At 40.2% G+C, this 19,436-nt stretch overlaps 1 protein-coding gene across 1 annotated transcript; it reads left to right on the plus strand.

Moving 5' to 3' along the window:
• The first annotated feature begins 10,315 nt into the window (after positions 1–10,315).
• On the plus strand, positions 10,316–13,632 carry LOC103715505 (laccase-7-like). Its single transcript, XM_008803157.4, has 6 exons — positions 10,316–10,532; positions 10,969–11,120; positions 11,205–11,452; positions 11,597–11,725; positions 12,084–13,058; positions 13,195–13,632. Exons 1-6 carry the CDS (start codon positions 10,446–10,448, stop codon positions 13,323–13,325), a joined length of 1,722 nt encoding a protein of 573 aa, XP_008801379.1. The 5' UTR covers positions 10,316–10,445; the 3' UTR covers positions 13,326–13,632.
• The last annotated feature ends 5,804 nt before the right edge of the window (positions 13,633–19,436 follow it).

Consider the following 19,436-nt stretch of genomic DNA (forward strand, 5'->3'; position numbering starts at 1 on the left):
GAATGGGGCTTAAATCTCCTTCAAAGATCGCCTAAACGATATAAATAGATCGAGGGGTTTAAGGGGGGTTTGAGGGGGGGTTTTTTTTTCTTTTCAAAACGAAACGGAGGAGGAGGAAGTGGGGGTGTATGAGAAAATTTCAAGGGCAATATGGTAATTACACTAAAGGTTAGTTTGGGTATTTTTTTTGGTTTTTGGGGGGTGTCCTGAGCAATAGGGGGGGTGTATATAGAACTACCCAGAAATCGCAGACTCGTAGTTACTCGAATTCCATATTTGCCCCAAATATTTTGAACAATGGCTGATGAGTACACTTATTGGGCCTAGTGGGCTAAGACCACTTATTTTCAAAATGGTCTGGGCTTTTGGCACAACCGCAACTCACATACGGCGGGCGTAGATGCAGCCAATAAAACCAGAAGATGGCACAAAGGATCAAGCACGGACACATGGTTCTTCCAAATAAAACCTCCGAAGTGGACGGCAGCGAAAGAGGCTGTTTTCTTTTGGGTGGGACTTTATTCTACTCTTTCAATAGGGGACCGGACCAACATTATGCTTTGGAGATTCTGGCTAGATAGACCAGATATGGTCTCTCTCTGCCGAGAAGAACCCATCCTCATTTTGTATGCACAAAGGTATTAAGGATGAAGGTACTTGATTTTAGTATATATTGTCCATTCATGCACATGAACAAAATGGACGAGGATTCACAAAATTAAATTATGATAGAAAATAAAGAATCTTGCCTTATGTTTGAATATGGTTTCAGCCCGAGCACAAGAGGTGTTATTCATTTACTTGAATGCAATAAAATGGCGGATAATCTTCATCAAAAATAAAATGGTGGGTAAAAATTCCCATTCATGAGTTTATCGGCCTTGGGGTAGGGGAAATTGTTGGTTCTTATTACAGATAATGGATAGGTGATTATGCCTAAAATAAGCTTGCAAGATCTTTGGTAATGGTAACAAATAGTCTGAGATTGAATCCTGTCTCTACGATTTTATCAGTCCGAAGGATAAGGAGTCTTCGAGAAGGCCTTACCCCAGTGTATAGCACTATAGCTCACCATTTATTAACTCTTTCTATCAAGAAAGAAATTACATGACAAAACCCATATTACCTCTCGTCCGCAGTGTTCAGGCCCAGGATATCCAATAGATTTGGTTTCGACTGATGGCCATGGAACAACTTTGATCCACCCTTAGGGCCTATTTAGGAATATCCAGTAGAAATTCGACTTGCTGATGCTCAAGCCTAAATTCAACGTGTGGGCCTGTTGGCCTGTCAGAAGATCCATAGAGATCTTTTTCCCCCTCTTTTAGGATTCTAGCTAAAATGCCGGGTGGGTTGGTGGGTTGATATAGGTCATGTTTAAATAGACTTCTGTTGGCAAGCTTTTTTCTTCTTCTTGGAGATAGGCATGCTACAAAACTTGTGACAAGTCTCAATGCCTGGGTAGATGCGCCAACATATAACCGGTCTCGGATTAGCTGAATATAGAATTACGAAAGGATGATGATGAGAGTCGCATGGATTAACCTTCAAAGACTTTAATTACTGCCACACTATTTGTTCGGAAAAAAGATGAATAAAATAGGATGTAGCTGGAGTTACGACTAAAGTACTCTATTACTACTCATGAGGGTAAATTAGAGTCCTACTCATAAACTAAGCGTGATGAATTTAATTTAAAGACAAAATAAAAATAAATTTCATTAATGAGTTGAAGGGTCCATTGGTCCTTCCATTTGAATTATATCCGGTTATATATATTAGAAGACAAATAGCATATTAACCACCAACTTTTAATGATGACAACCCATATCTGGCCTCCACTTTCTTAATAGTTTTGATAACTAATACCAATTGTCCTTTACTACTCATGTCTATCCTTACAGCCGTATTCAATATCCCCTGTCAGATCGATAACCAAATTTGATCAGCGTCGATCTTGTTACGAGTTTTTCTTTGCTCTGCTCCTTCAGTTTTACCGACGCCATCCTATGTATTCGTCCAATGCCATAACATCTTCTAATTGATTCGGCCAGCTTTTTTACGTTGCTTGGCACTCCGGACCTTTAGTCAAAGCTCTATTACAATTGTAATGTTCTAACTCTACCATGTGGCTGAACGAGTACTTGTCTCTCAGATGCCACCTCAAGTAAAAATGTAGTGTAAGCAACTTTCCGTCTATGAATCCAATAGAAAATTCTGCACGGAACTCGCATTGTTATCTAAACAAGCTCTTAATAATTACTTAAGCCTACCGGGGAGTGCAGTTGTTGTTTTTAGAGAGGTTACAGGGAGGTTGATATGACAAGAAACCTTGTAGACTTTTAGCCTCGTAACTGAGCGGCTTCGACCAGGTTGGGTGATTTAGGATTCACTTTCCAATCTAGGTCCATGTACCTTGGTGGCTAGGCTTGCAAGGGCCTTGGCAAAGGGATATGCACTGAACCTAGCCCCTTTACCATATAATATTTGTTATTGTTATTTTTATGATTATTGTTTTATTGTCAGCAACATATCCAATTAAAAAGATATCTAACTAGCTCTTAATGTTACGCCCCCACCTCTGCGAGGCACGTGAGGCACCTTGTGCCCATGTGGGGGCCATATGAGAGGGGAACACGGGGCTCCCCTGCCACATATTGTCTGGTTTTGGGGCTTCACGCAAGCGTCCTTCACCCCTCTCCGGTTTTGTTTTCCACCCAAAATGCGTCTGCAGGATTAGAAGACACCCGCCTCATATGCCCAGGCTCTAAAACGAGTCTTTCCGATGTGGGACTATTGGGCCTCACACTTAAAACCAGGATGAACCCATAGCTTTACTTGGGTGAGTACTGCTCAACCATTAAGAACTCAATTGTGTTTTGAAATGATAGTTTATTATATTTATTCCAAAATTATTTACATTATTAAATTAAGTCATTTGATATATGTTGTGATATTTTATATTTTAATAATTAATTAATATTTATCAAGTCATTCATATTTTCTTTGATAAAAAGTAAGTGTGTGTGTGTATATATATATCGTCTATTCTTTATTAGTATTTTTGAAAATTCGTTGTTTAAAATATCTAAAAAAATAACTTCTTCATGCTTCAAAATTTATACATAATTTTCTTTGCAAGCTTTCTAGAAATATCTAATTCGTGATTGTTCTTTATTTGTGCCATCGTTTAAGCATAATGGTCATATTAATATAAAAAACTTATACTTGTTTTTATATTGTATATTTTGTTTCAAAGTTTTTTAAGTTATAATGTTTTTTTATGCAAATCTCGTCAGACTAGTGACCCAGATCCTCTGTCATGTTGGGTCTACATGCGGGTTTAATATCTATACCTTAGGCTCCAACCTAGTTACCCATCCATCATATGAGATGCTGATCTAGAAGGTAGATTCCACCCCATCCTTATAATAATAATGTCATTTATATTAATTTTTATTTTTATATTCTGCTCAATATTTGATTTATATTCGAATAATTTCTGACTTGTATCTATATTTGGAAAAGATAAAACATAGATTAATGGATGTAAATTAATATCCAACTTGTATCCATATCTGCCTAAAATGAGTAGAGTATGCTTACTATTAGATTCGTATTTGTACCCATTTCAAATATATATAGTTATTAATGTTGGTATGTGCTTAATACTCATATCCATATTTATATGTATTGATAAAATATGGAAACAAATATGAATATGCTAATATCGGATGCATATTCATTCCGTTCTTAATCCAAACCGGATGAGGGAAGGCATCCATCTAAATTCCCATAACCATAATGGGTCATAAAGCATATGCACAACATGATCTGCCGAGCAACTATTTGATGCAATGCGCCTTAATGTTTTGTTCTTTGTGAGGCTAATTTTTGTTCGTCTCCTCGATGCATGGTCCAAATGACCTAACGCTGGTGTTGGCCGGCACTGGTTGCACTCGTCCTCCCGGCCCTCTGCCTAATGTGCTGAAGCGGTTCATGATGATGGTCTTATGATCAGACTATTCCCAAGGAGCCTTACTGATCAAGCTATGGAATGGTATAAGAGAAAAGGAAATTTTTGTGGACGGGGCATTTGGCGAGTTTCTTGTGATGTTAGGTAAGGAATGAAGTAGGCCTACAAACTCTCTACAAGCTATTAGCAACTTGTTTTATTGCATATGGGCTTTTATCAACTGTACCATTTGTGTAACCATCATGATAAGAGGAAAAAAAATACTTGGTCTGCTGCAATGGTATTTCTTTTTGCTTATACAATCATGGAGCATGCTCTAGCACTAATAAAACTTTGTTCATTTGACAGTGAATGATGAGATATTAAAAAGGAAAACCTAGAACACAAAAAACAAGGAATCATAAGAGGTGCGAGTCAACTCAAAGATCAAAATCGGTGTAAGAAAACCCTCTCGTATGTGGCTAAAATCCTAATTCAAGCTAGATAGCAAATCTTGAAATTAAGCTGGCCATCCTCATAAGTAAACAGGAAATTTTGTGAGTTCTGAAATTTCTACATAAATTAATTAGAACGCATTTAAAAGGCAAAATGGTTATCGCTTATCTTTATATAGTGGTTTTTTTTAGATGAAACAGATGAATCATATAATCCTGATGTCAATATGACCAAAGGCATCAGCATACATAATATCTAAGAGTTGCAGAAATGAAGTCCTACATGATGTTGCCAAAGTGATGTGCAATATAAGAAGCAACCCCAATCGACTGCACTATTAGCTTCGTTGTAGATGCAACCTCTGTTTTATATCAAATTTTTGGATTATAATTCTGTAACATGCAAAAGCAATCCACTATAGTGGCCTGTGAAGAATTCTAAATACTCGAGTTTGTGCTGACAATAAATTGGAAAGACAACTTACTACAAAACCCAAGGCTCGAACCAATCCACCTGCCAGGCTACAAGCCGCAATTTGCCGTACAATCCCGTCATTTAACAAAGCCCAGTTAGGAGTAAAGCCTCAATCATTTATTCATTTTGCGACAAAATAATAATAATAGTAATAATAATAATAATAATAATAATAATAATAATAATAATAATAATAATAATAATAATAAAAGCTGCAAGTTGCAATTTTATAACAACATATCCAATCAGTGCCAAATTTGTTAATAGGGAATAGTATAGTTGTCACCATATCATCTAAATGTGGAAGCACAAAATAATATTCCATTAAATATATGATAACACCTGCTATTGGCCTCATAGTCATGCGAGGCATCAAGAATTTCCCAAGCTGCTGCCTGATTGCATTGGCTGGGGGGAGGGGAAAAAAGCTTTTTGTTTAATCATTTCTCTTAACAATCCAATGTAGTCTAAGTCTATCCTTAGAATCCAATCATCAAAACCCACAAAGCGCCAGCTAAAGACAGATATGTGTTAAAGAGGGATATAAGGCTCTCCTACGGTTTGAAGCAGCCTAGGGTCCTATATATATCCTCTCCTTGTTCTTCTTGAATTCGTCCTTTTTTCCAGATAATTCCAATGTCTCGTCTAATTGGTCGCTGGAAACACTTATATCACTTCTCCAAATAGGAAAAGTGTGATTTTATTTGACTGCAAATTATAAAGATGGATTCCATGCAAACCTTCCTTCCATTGCCTCAATTCTCTAGAAACTTAAGTTTTGGAGATTCAAATATATATATATATATATATATATATATATATATATATATATATATATATATATATATATATATATATATATATATATATATATATATATATATATATATATAATTAACATGGTAATAGAGTTGGGGGTCATGTCCAAATCTCCATTTGCGCGCGTAGTGGTTATCTAACATCTGCAATGCCATCACCATTGCCCCAAGCTTCGTATGTATGTATCCACAACCAATCAAAATTCATTAAAAAATGAATCAGGATAATGCAAAATTATTCCTGAACTAACAAAATGAGATTCAACCCAGAAATTATAAATTAAATAGAGGGAAAGAACAAAGGGAGTAAAAGGAGCGCCGCAAGGGGGCATGCTAGGAGACCTTAACAACCTTCTCTCCATCCCCATGCTTCAGAATAAAAATCCAAGCCAACATATTTTATTACAATACAATTACAGATAACTAAGCTATGGTATCATGTTGAAATTTTTTTAACTTTTTCAATATTTTACTAGATCACATTGCACGGAAGTGCCATATCTACTAGGAATCAAAATCACTATATTTGATACAAAACAGATCATATGCCCCCAGCCATAGCTTGCATAGAGCTTGCTAATTATCTCTGCCATGATCATACAAAGACCTATATGTTACAACTAAAAATGGATCAGATAATTGTAGATCCATATATGTATCTCTTTGTATCCATTTTTAGCTGATAAATATGGATATCAACAGGATGTTAAAATTCATATTCATATTTGTGTTGAATAAATGCAAATCAGATATTGATAGTATGAATATAAATATAGATATAAGTTGGATAGTAAACTTGATGAATTATAAAGTCAAAGATATCCCTATATGAAAGATAAATTATATCAAAAATATATCAATATAATCACTTATTTTTCTACAAAGTCAAGCAAAGTTATTAAAACTAAATAGGATTGCAAAGAGAACCAGATATTTTTATACCAAAAAAAGAAAAGAAGAGAAGGAGATATTTGGATATGAGTTGGGTAATTGTCTATCCATATCCATATGTATTTTTCTTGGATGGATATCGTGATGCAGATATATATAAAGAAATAAGTCGGACACTAAAATTTGTATTCATATATCCATTTGTTCAGATATGGAAATAAATTTGAATGGATATTAACCGGTCCATTTGCACTCCTACTATACATATAAGTTCTCTAGCAATTGGCCCAGTTTTGCTGATCTAAATACTTTGCTGCCTCAAGGTCCATGCACAGTAAAGGGAAGTAGATTGCTTGTAGGCGAAGAAAAAAGGTTCAAGTATCAATGTAGACATTTGGTGAATCCTGTGCTCAGTCAATGGTGAACAATGAGAAGAACAAGTTAAATGTAAATATACATGAAAAGGTAAAAGGATGGGGTTTAACGAGTGTCGATGGAGACAGGAAATACTTGAAATATGCCAACTTTCATAATCACTTGAAGTAGTTAATATTAGAAGAGATCACGCTTGCATAAGGAGATATCTTTTGACTCTTGAATTTTTTCCATATCAAATTTGGCTACCTACTTTAGCGTCTGATATCCTCTAAATCATCTAGGAGGTGTGACATGCATCTTTCTCCAAAATACCTTTTTCTACAGTTAATGCCTTCTCTTTTCCTAGTAGGAAGTATGGGAAAGAAAATTAGTTGTTCAAGGGTAGCTTTCCTTCCTCCAGAATTCATCCTAACCATTAACCTTTTTTTTTTTTTTTTTTTGCAAAATGATGGGCAAGGTCATAATCTTCAGTAGTTGAGAACAACTATAACTTTCGAACTCCTAACAGGAAACTGGTGCTGTTTATCCTCCCTCATTATTTAACGTTTTAGTTTGAACTAGATAGTAAAATACCACTGCAATAGCATTGCTTTATGTCTTGGAGGCACCCTAACTTAAGAAACTAAACCTACCAAGTTTGCCTTTTCATTGCATGTTAGCAATCTGCATGCAACACTAGTATTATCGTAGACCGTACCAGTATACCACCAACCAAGCAAGTTTCTGAAGGCCATAACAATGAGATTTCTGCTACTTAGATACTAATAAATGGAAGTTCTTGATCATAGAAAATAAATTAAAACTAGTCAACAACCCAACAAGTACAAAGTCCAGAGAAGTGAGTCATCATTATTATCGAGAAGCTTATCGCAATTTCTAATTATTTAACCAAGTATCAATACTAGCCTACTTGGCTGTGTCAACGCAAGACACAGCAGATTTTCAGGTTTTTGATGCATGAGAATTTTCCAAAGCAGTAGCCTAACAGCTAGCTAATGGCATGCATAATCCAGGTCAATTCTTTTTTTGAGGTGTAATGATTCATGTCGAGTCAAAATATAATTAGGTATATAAGTTCAATGTCGATCTATTGCTTCCACCGGACGGTATGCATGGCAGCCTATATGTACGTGCCGGGCAAGTTGAGTACCTACTCCGACCTCAGCCGCAAGAATTTCTTTCCCTGCAGCTCTATCTATTGGTTATCCTTGAAAGTCAAACCTGTCTTTCCTTTGCTTGTGAAATAATTGGAAGATGAACAAGGGCATCCTATCTTGGGGAAGGGTTGAAATTTGTGTGATGGACTGGGCAAGCCTTTAATATAAGGATTTTTGGTCCTCATTGGTGTTTACAATGTGTAACTTGTGCTACATGTCTCTCTTCCTGGAAAGTGATCGATGATTAGTGATGGATTCATGCATGATGCATGTCCCAGTCTTGGATCAGAGAGATGACATGGAGTCTATGCATGATACCATGGCCTTCCTCCTCCGCCTTCATGCAAGTAAGTGTCAAAGATTTGCTGGTTCATGAGTAGTTTACCAAGTCCCAATCATCGATAGCTGGCTGACAAGGTTTATCTGCTCTGTGGAAGTTAAAAGCTAGACTTGTGTCGAATGACATGACACAAAACCTAAAAGCATCGTGTACCACCAACCGCGTTAGACAGTTTCGCTACCATTCCTTGGGAAATTAAATTTATCCATCCCTTTCAGAATTGCTATACATTAAGTTGTTGATCTGTTTCTTAGCTCATGCCTATTTTGTACGATTTTTTAAAAGTGTCTTATTCCTTATTTTTACAAATCCCTCCATCATGGGGCAATAGAAATCCACCTTCTTCTTATTATTATTATTATTATTAATTTCTTTTATCATTAGTTGAGAATGTAAGAAAATATAAAATATATAAATAAATCTACCTTATTCTATCCGTTTAAGTTTTTGGAACAAGTTTCGCTAATTTAATTACTATTTTTGAGGTAATATCCTCTTCTCAATGTGCATGTTTCTAGGTGATATTTTGTCCAACTAGACTAGCTAGCCAACCAATGGTAAGCCGCTGGGTTAAGTATTAGGTGGATCTAGGGTACTGAAATCATCCTAGATGGATTAATCCCATCCTAGGATGAGATTATTAGATGAATTCATGTCTGTCTAATAATTTCTTATGCCGGCGGCCATCTCCCATATCTTCCGATAATGAGTTTGAGTTCACCTTAAGTGGGCAGGAAGACACACCTGTGGCAACGGTATCCACCTACCGCCCAGCGTGATCTTTTACAGTTCATAGACAGCAAGCTCGGAACTTTTAGATCCAAGAGGACCAAGGCAAATCCGTAGGATAACCTTAGACATCAGAAAATTAGCCAACCAGCCGTCGAAGAATAGTCCTACGTCACGTGACAACTAGTACCCACTCACCGAACCCTAACGACGAAGACATTCCAACCTCCAAAGAATACTAGAGGCGCAACGTAAAAACAAATGGGGATACTGTGTGGGACCAGATAACGATCGAGCCTGCCCACAGTTCAGCATTTATTGGTTTGGGAAGGCGATCGATGACTTTTATATATCCGAATGGATGTGGACATCCTGGAGATGCAATCTTTTTTAAACTCATCATGCCCAAAACAGAACCAAGGAAGGTACGACTCGAGGTGGACATCTAAGACTCGCTTGGAGAAACGCTACGAGGCCCAACCTTCTTCCCAAAGATACTCCCTGCAAGGCAGGATGCTGCATGGCGGGATGAGATTGGTGCTTTGTGTCACCTGTCCTCTCCCCAGTCCTCTTGTGCCATGTGGCATGCCAATTGTTCAGGCAAATATTTCGGTGCCGAATTTAAGCCCTGTAGCACTATGTAGCTTATTTCATCAATGTCAGAGAGCTGAGTTGTTGTTAAGAGAGCTGTCGACTGACTCTCTTTTGTCTTTGAAATGTGAGATCTCAACCAACTAGAAAGTGGAAAGGACTAAAATGGCACTGGATGTTAGAGAATAATATATGGAAAACAAACCCACGAAAGGAAGACAGAAGCCAGACGGCAAGGACTCTTTCCTTGTCGCAGGACATTGGATTGCTTTCTAAAACTCAACTAACCTACCAGCAGTTTGACAAGTTCGTAACGAACACCAAGCTAATGGCTTGAATTTCTTGTTTCTTTTTTTTTTCTTTGAGGAATAATGGAGGAAATGAGACAATGACTCGAACTCTCTGGCCGCGTGACTTGGAGCTGCACGCAAATGGAGGGCGAAGACTTTGCTGTACAATAATCTATATATTTGGTGCGCCTTCGAACATGCTTAAATATCTTGTAGACGCATTCATAAACACTATAAATAAGAACCTACTCCACAAGCTTGTGCGTTGGTAACAACTCAAAAAAAAAAGAGAGTGGAATTTTCTCTTCCCTTTTGCAGACTCCTATCCTCAATCTATTTGCCCCTCTTTCCTATCGTTTCATAGAAATGGCCCGGTCAATGCTCATATTGGCGATTGCTCTAGCCTTCATTGGATCCATGGCAGATGCTGCAGTTGTCGAGCACACATTCCATGTAATCTAACCTTTATCTTCTCTCTATTCCATGCATGCACACTCTCCTCTCTTCTTTGTTAGTTGTATATATATCATCATTTTAGCGCTCCATTGTCACCATGTTTCTTGAACTATACATCCCCGATGCCAATTATCTTTCCTATATATGTTACAGGTGACATAGCGTTAACTCCGAACTTTTAGGATCCAAGAAGCAGTATCTCAAATTTTTTTTTTTTAAAAAAAAAACAAAATCGAAGGGGCAGCCTTTCAACTGATATCCTGAGGTTTACAGATAAACTTCCAAAATCATACCACTTCAAAGGCTTATTCTAGTCAGTTAGGAGTGACATTCAGTCATGTTAGTTCTCACCTACATAGTATATTGTTTCCAACAAATTTTACCGATGATTTCTTGAGCTTATCGATATGTTTGACGGTGTTGTCATGTTTAGGTGGGAAACCTGACGGTAAGACGGCTGTGCCGGAGCAAAGTGATAACTGCCGTGAATGGCCGTTTTCCTGGACCGACATTAGACGTCCACGAGGGTGATACCTTAGTCGTTAATGTCATCAATGACTCACCTTACGACATGACCATCCATTGGTAAGATAATATTATGGCATTCTGGAAAAAAAAAAAATATGAAGCTGTATCTCAAGTTCTCATTGTTATGAGTTATGGCTGCAGGCATGGCATTTTTCAGATACTAAGTGCTTGGGCCGACGGGCCAAACATGATAACCCAATGCCCGATACGACCCGGGAGGAGCTACACCTACAAATTCACCATCACCGGCCAAGAGGGCACCTTATGGTGGCATGCCCACGCCTCGGTCCTCCGAGCAACAGTCTACGGTGCTCTTGTCATCAGACCCAGACAAGGCACCAAAGCCTACCCTTTCCCCCAACCCGACGAGGAAGTCCCCATTCTACTCGGTAAATCCTTCCGTCCCACTCTCTGAGGATTTTTTTTTTAGAAAAATAAAAAAAAACTTTTGGCTCTCTGATTTTTCTTACTTCCTAGTCTCCCTTCACCAATTTCACAATCGTTGAATGACCAAAACATCAACGTACGTACAGGTGAGTGGTGGAATGCCAACGTAGTCGACGTGGCGAATCAAGCCTTTCTTACCGGCGGCACGCCCAATATTTCCGATGCATACACCATCAATGGAAAAACCGGAGACCTTTACCCATGTTCCAAGAAACGTAAGTACTCAATATATATTGCAAGGGTAGCTAATACATTAACTTTTCGTCTGTCCGTGTATGTATATGTAGCCGATGTGGAGTGCCTTGCATATTAGAAACCAAACTAACGTTGCAACATGGTGTTGCACATATATACGATACGAGAAATACTGAAAAATAAAATAAACAGCAAATTAATGGAATAGGCAGAGAGATTTCTTTCTCTATATTAGCCCGAGTGGAAGAAGCACATCCATTAATTGCAGGTTTTGTACAGCGACGCGGCCTTGGAAACCAATTCGTTAGAATTAATTGCCCATGTTTTGTGTACGTGCGTTGATTTTAGTGACGAAAATAGACTCGTATTGGCCTGCAGACACCTACAAGCTTCAAGTGGAGAAGGGCAAGACCTACTTGCTACGAATCATCAACGCTGCACTCGATAATCAGCTGTTCTTCAAGATCGCCGAGCACGGCTTCACCGTGGTAGCCGTGGATGCAGGCTACACCAAACCCTACAAGACTGATGTGATCGCCATCGCCCCGGGCCAGACCGTGGATGCCCTCATGGTCGCCGATGCACCCCCGGCAGGCTACTACATGGCCGCCCTCCCCTACATCAGCACGGCCAACCCACCTCCCCCACGGCCAGCCTTCGACAACACAACCACCACGGGCATCGTCCAGTACAAATCCGCCTCCCCATCTTTGCCTCCCGTGATGCCGGCCATGCCCTCCTTCTTCGACAACGATGCGGCCTTCCGCTTCTACTCCCACCTAACCGCTCTCTGCAGGTCTGGCGACCGCATCGTCCCTCACCACGTCGACGAGCGCATGCTCGTCACGGTTGGGCTGGGCCTCGTTGCCTGCCGGCCGACTCAATTGCTGTGCAATCAGAGTCAGGGAGCACTCGCCGCCAGCATGAACAACGTGTCCTTCCAGTTCCCCACCACCATGTCGCTGTTGGAGGCGCATTTTAAGGGCGCCGAGGGGATTTACACGGCGGACTTCCCCGACAGGCCGCCGGTGTTCTTCGATTTCACGAACGCCTCCGTGAACGTAGTCCCGGCGCTGCAACCCTTGTCGTTCGCGTCCCAGGCTACCAAGGTCAAGAAGCTCAAGTACAACACCGTGGTGGAGATGGTGCTGCAGGGCACGGCGATACTGGGGATCGAGAGCCATCCGATGCACCTTCATGGCTTCGACTTCTTCGTGGTGGCGCAAGGGTTCGGAAACTACGACCGAGCCGCCGCGGAGAAGAGCTACAACCTGGTGGACCCGCAGGTGAGGAACACCATCAGCGTTCCCACCGGCGGTTGGGCCGTCATCCGATTCATTGCCAACAATCCAGGTACGCCTCGCTCGTTCATAGACACGAGATCGAGCAAGCTAAGCTGCTTGACCACGTGAAATGGACAATTAATGTAACCAACTGGATCCTTTTTGACTCTTCTGTGCTCTTTTTTCGACTTGATTTGATAATACAGGTGTATGGATCATGCACTGCCACTTGGATGCCCACCTGTCGTTCGGGTTGGCGATGGCTTTCGAGGTGGAGAATGGACCCACCCCGGAATCCACCCTCCCGCCGCCGCCCCCAGATTTTCCCACTTGTTAGGAGAAGCCGAAGTAGGCTGCGGCCAGCCAGGAAGGAAAGAAGATATATGGGCAGAAGCCGAACGTTTCATAAGTTTGTCTTGCTTTGATTATTCCATTATCTGTTGCCTCAGAACACCGTGTCATTCCTTCTCTTTTCTCTACCATTTAATTATTTATCGGTTTGGTTTTAAAATTCTCAATCCATTTGTGTTTTCTAGTTGCTAGGTGCACGAAAGAATTAACAGTCCATTCTTCCAAGTAAATATTTGGACTACCAGCAAGCAATGTTTTATCTCCATAAACTGAGAGCTTAATTGTTCATTTCACACGTCATTTGCGTATATTTCTTACGGTAACCAAGTTATAATTAGAGTGGTATGAGCTGGAAGAGGCAAAATTCTAAATTAGCATATATATGGAGCAGCATCCAAACTGCCTAACCGGACGAGTGACCTGGCAAATGATTCCAAAAGTTTCTAAAACTCGTGCCTTTCAGTAGCTGCAAGTATGATGGTGTGACCTCCTTGCTGCTATCCCTACCTGGTCCAGACCAGGTTATTATATTGCATTAATTAGACGAAAGTCAGATGGAGTCGCTTTCCAGAGAACCTAAATTTGTTTTCTCAGAGTCAAGGACCCTGAATATAATAATACCCATTGTTTTTGAGTTGGCGAACGGGCTTAGGAATGAAGCGGGCAAAGGTTTTTGTGAATATGCACTTAACGTAGACATGCACTAATTAAGAATCTGCTGATTGAAAGGAAATGAAAGGCGAGAGGATATTCACCCATAGAGATCATATGATGTTTCGTAATATCCATCTACACACTTGGTGACATGATTAGTTGAAACGTTTCTAGAAGCTCTTGAGTGTTGGTCATCATCTCCGTACCATCAATCATTCTATTAGACGTGAAGAAGTACATAAATAATGCATTTTCAATGTGATGAAGCCGTCGTTTTATAGCAATGATACGAGAAGAAGCAAAGGAGCTAGACAAAGCAATAGCAAAAGTATCCCAAGCTTACTTAGCTAAGATGATGCCAACTATATAAGGAAGCACCAATTAGAATAATATAGTATTGATCCAAAAAAGCAGCATCTGATCACATTCGTATCATAAAGCATAGGGTAGATGCGTTAGAAAAGGTGGTGAAAATAAGCTGTCAATAAAGCATATAAACGTGTGTCACCATAAAATTGGTTCAAAGAGAGACTTCCAAAGAAAATAGATACTGCTATCAAGCTTGATTGAGATTGAATTTGAGATATTGGAGATTACAAGAGATGTAACTAGAGATGATTCAAGTTCGGATGAAGAATACGATGTTGCTAACATTGTTGGAATGGAAATTTCTAATATGAGAAGAAGGGCTAGGTTTGCTGAAGGAAGACAGTGATGTCAAGATGGGCTCTGATATCGTGAAAGAAACACAATGTGATGGCTAAAACCTCACTTAATTTTTGGAATTTCTTCGAGTTTGCATTGAATATACGTAGAATATACAAGAGTGATTATAGGAGACAAATCAGGAGGAAATTATAGCAGCAATTCAAATTCAATAATGAGAATTTGAATTTGAATAAAGAGAAAATAGGAGAAAATAATGAGAAGATTATAATAGTAATTTGAATTCAAAAATTGAATTTGAATGGAGAGAATTTAAGATATGTTATTAGCGTCAACTACTAATACACCGAATTTAATAACACCAATGTCCGGCAGCACAGCTTTGGTTTTGCAAAAACAAGGGTTGTTGATGAAGCTGATGTTATGATGGGCAGAGAGAGAAAATTAGGAGATGAGACTCAAAAGACCAGGCCTAGAACGAGACACATACCTACGTGGAACGGAGTCACTAGGCTGGATCAAGACTCCATTCGGAAGCTATATCGATTCCCGGCCTGACTTCACGTTTGAGATGTAACCTAAAGCGTCCCAATGAACTCAAAATTTTGGACATGGGCTCAAGTTTTCGACTCCAATTTTGTATGTTCGGTTGGCCCTACTTGAGGTTAGACTATCCAGTTCGACTTGGCTTTTGTTAAAGAAAAGTCAAAAGAGTGGGGCAACGAAGCCCTAGAGTACCTTTCCTTACAAGAAAGGGAGCAAAGCAATAACTATGTGTCCTTGAGAAGGACACGGTACACCGTACAATGTCAAAGCAAGACCTTTTTTTTTTTTTGGGTACAAAAGGCAAGACTTCTTCAGCGAAGCCCTTTTGTTCCCGCAGAGTTTACGTGGGCCCTATTTTGCATGGCTCGCGTGGTTTTCTTCAACAGGAAGTTATTCTCTTTTTTAACGCAACGGCAACTCGTGCTGAACGAGCATGAGTACACTTAAAAAATTAGACAAAAAAATTACGAGAAAGACGAAGAGAACTTCCGGACTCTTGTGACTGGTTCCTTTGCCTTGCGTTTAAGCATGGACTTCAGATACTAGCAACTCTCAATTGAGCTAGTCTATGGGAAATGCTTGCAGCCTTTCTATATGATAACCAGATGTCCTGTCAGTGTAGACGAAAGCTACCCGTTCAGCAGTTTTCTTGGCGGCCTTCGCCTCAAAGTTGAAGATTCTCCGGTTACGTTCCTTCCACATACACCAGCAAGCGACCGAGGCTAGGCTCAAAAGGCCTGTGGCTTCCTCCTTAAATGTTTTCTTGCAGCTCGACTTGGTTGTGACGCATTAAAAATTGCTATATGGGGCACACATAATTCGATAAAAAATTGATAAGGACGATGATTAAAAAAAATATTGCTCTATGGGCACACATAAAAAAATTATGATAATGATGACAAGGGAGGCACACACGAGGAACGTTTTGAAGGGTGACTCGCGCGCGTTGGTCTTTGCGTGCGAGCAGAAACCGTAACCAAAATGGCACCACAAAAGACAGACAATGCTGTTTGGATTTTAGCCTTACACATGACGGGCCTGGGCCGCTTGAATCGTTTTGGGCTTAAGTTTTTCGATTAAAGTTGGGCTATAGGGCCGGCCTAGTATATGGCGCGCTAGCCGCATATGCCAATCGTTTGTTCACGCAGACGTTTGATATAATGCCTCTTCGTAGTCTTGCTAGGAGTATCCAGTGTCGTAAGTTCTTTGACAGGCAATGCTTTTGCTCGTGGGCTTAACATCAAGCCCGAAATATCTGATCATGCTATTTCACATGCAAAATAAAAACAATTATATGGCTATCCAGGCTCTCTTTCGCGCCAGAATATAGCAATGCATCATACGCTGCAGAACGTTCGTGGTTGGTGCATTCTGTGCACAATTTTTGAGTTGTTAACTCACTAAATGTTTTGCTTAAGGTTTTCTGTCATGCACGTTGGCGAAACAGTAAAGATCATCATTTCATTCCACGATCGATCTACTCCAGCTCTTTGAGGGCATGATATGGATATGACAGTAGCTGCTTCTATACAAGCTGGAACTTTGTAAGGCAGGCAGGCTGTATTCGACTACTCATCAACCATCATTTAGTTTCTTACAAGGAAACAACTGTAATAGTCGACCAAACAACTTCCTGAAAAATATCCTGATAATAAAGCTTAATCAACCGAGTTATTTAGGTCATAATTGCACTCATACCACCTGTCCGCCGGGTTGGCGATGGCTTTTGACCCACCACCCCCTCCGGACTTTTCCAGTTGTTAGAAGTGGCCAAAGAAGGAGAGGCGTGAGGCGCTTATCATTCGATATATTGTATAATTTCTGTTGGAGCCATAAGAGTTCTGGAGTCAGGTCATGACAGATAAATATGGCCGAGTCAACTTTGAGGAGGTGGCCCGGAGTGGGCGCAGTGGTTCTTTCATATGGTGGGAGATTGGGAGGTATCTGCCAAATATTTTGACAAATACTAGTTGGCTGATAGGCGATGAGCGGAGCATCGAGGTGGCAGGTGACCCGTGGATGGATACCCTCCCTTTGAGGGCTTAGCCGCGCGACTATGGGTAACATTGAGGCAGCAGAGGATTTGAGGAGCATCTTGCTGAGCGGGTCTGGTCTCTCTCGGTACCGGAGTGTGCAGGATCAGGTATTCGGGTTTGGAGCTCTTCATGCAGGACCAAAGTCAGGGTGGGGGATCTCTCCTGAGTCCTCTGGCGGGAGTATGAGTCGAGGCCGTAGTGTGCTTGGAATTGGCGATTCGGACTTCACCCGAGGGTTGCACTATTTTTGTAGAAAGTGGCCTGGGAATGCCTTCCGACGAGTTCGATATTCAGTAGACGCGGCTTGAGAATTTTCCTAGAGTGCGGGATGTGTGGTGTTGACGAGCTAGTTGACCATGCCCTATTCCAGTGCGTGTGGACAAGAGGGACATGGCGGATTACAGGGGCTCCACCCAATATTTGGAGTCAAAGGGATCAGTTCTTACAATTCATCCGATGATGGGCGGGTAGCCCACGGATACACTGGGAGACTATTAAAGTGACTTGTACAGTATACCAGATCTAGTTATTAAGGAACGCTAGAGTATTTGGAGAGTGCAGCATGTCACCGAGGTTCGTATTGGAGCGTGCCCGGGCGCATGCGGTAGAGATTAGTTATGCTATTTCTTCAAATAAACCTTTGATAGCTCAGGATATCTAAAATTTTCATTCTGCTTCAATAGCACCCTGTACAGTGTTCTTCACCTGAAAGCCCCCACCCTAGAACTTTCTTAAGGTTAACTTTGATAGATTCATCTCGGATGGTGGTACGCGGGGAGGTGCGAGTTTTGTCATCAGAGACCCAAACTCCAGGATGGTGACAGTGGGCGACTATCAGTTATTCGACATTTCGGTCCTCGATGTGGAGCTAAGAGCTGCCTATGCGGGCCTTCGACATGCACTGTGAGTGTTACGGGCCAGTTCAATCATCCTGGAGAGTGACTCGGCCACGGTGATCAATTGGATCCAGCGAGGCCTAAGGGGTGCTGTTGTGGACTGCCCCTTGCTCCGAAACATCTAGATAATGGTTAGGGATGGATAGGCTTTTCAGGCCAGGTATGTATCTAGAGAGGCTAATGGAGCTGCGGATTGAGTGGCTGCCTACATGGCCAATCAGTTCAGAAGTATCATATGAGCCGAGGAGGGGAAGTTGTCTCAGACACTCTAAAATCTTTTGTTTTCTGACTTTATTGGATATATTCATACATACATGAAATATCTGCTCTAGGGGAATAAAAACTAGTAGGAAGTTGTGCATGCAAGAAAGAAAGCCTGTGGTTTCGCGAGTTTTCTTTCGTCAGACCATCACACCGTGCCATCCATTTTCTTTTTTTTTTAATCTTCTTCACTTTAAATTGTTGTACCATAACGGCTCGGTCGCCTCGTTGCTTTTCTTACCGGGTCCAAGTGCTTGTAATTAAATTAAGCTGTTCACCGTGAATCGGATTTTAAAAATTAAGAAAATAAGAACCTTACAAGTATACCCCATGCTTTCAAACTACGAACGGCCTTAGAAGTTGAATTTATGAAAATAAGTTGTATGAAGAAACAGTCAACTATAAATATATTTTTTTTTTTGAATAATCGACTTTTTTTATTGTAATTAAGAATTCTTTTCTGAAAGGAACCGTAAGAGAAAAAGGAATGACGCCTATAAATCAATGTAGCTTTAATCCTCGGCATTTTTTTTGATTGAAAAGGAGGCAAAAGCAACATCACCATTTAAACAATGGAGTTCGCTAGGTGCAATATTGTCCGGTACTGTTAAGTATTGGTCATTATCTCCGTACCATTTTTTATTATTTGGTTGAGGTACGAAGTATGAATACTTTCTTGTTAAATTCTATATAATGTTACAGAAGTAAAGCAAGAAGTGGTCAGTTACTGATTCAAGTACTACTGTTTTTAAGAGCTGGGACAAAAGAAATCCAGGCAGAAATCAAAGTGAGAACAGGATATACTAATTTAGTTTCAACCACTATACCATCACGTTTTTTTTTTTTTTTTTTTGCTAAAGACATTTTTTTTCATTTTAGGATAATAAACCAGGGTAATGCATAAGGGTAATAATAGAGCAGATATGAGACTCCTGGACCAAAAAGTACCGTAATCTCCAAACGGTTTGACCCTCTTTTGGCATATTTGTCAAAAGAAAGACTCTCTTGAATTGCGTTTGAGCTGATAAATTTCAAATA

The sequence above is a fragment of the Phoenix dactylifera genome, chromosome 12 (genome assembly GCF_009389715.1).
Source record: "Phoenix dactylifera cultivar Barhee BC4 chromosome 12, palm_55x_up_171113_PBpolish2nd_filt_p, whole genome shotgun sequence".
Lineage (NCBI taxonomy): Eukaryota > Viridiplantae > Streptophyta > Magnoliopsida > Arecales > Arecaceae > Phoenix > Phoenix dactylifera.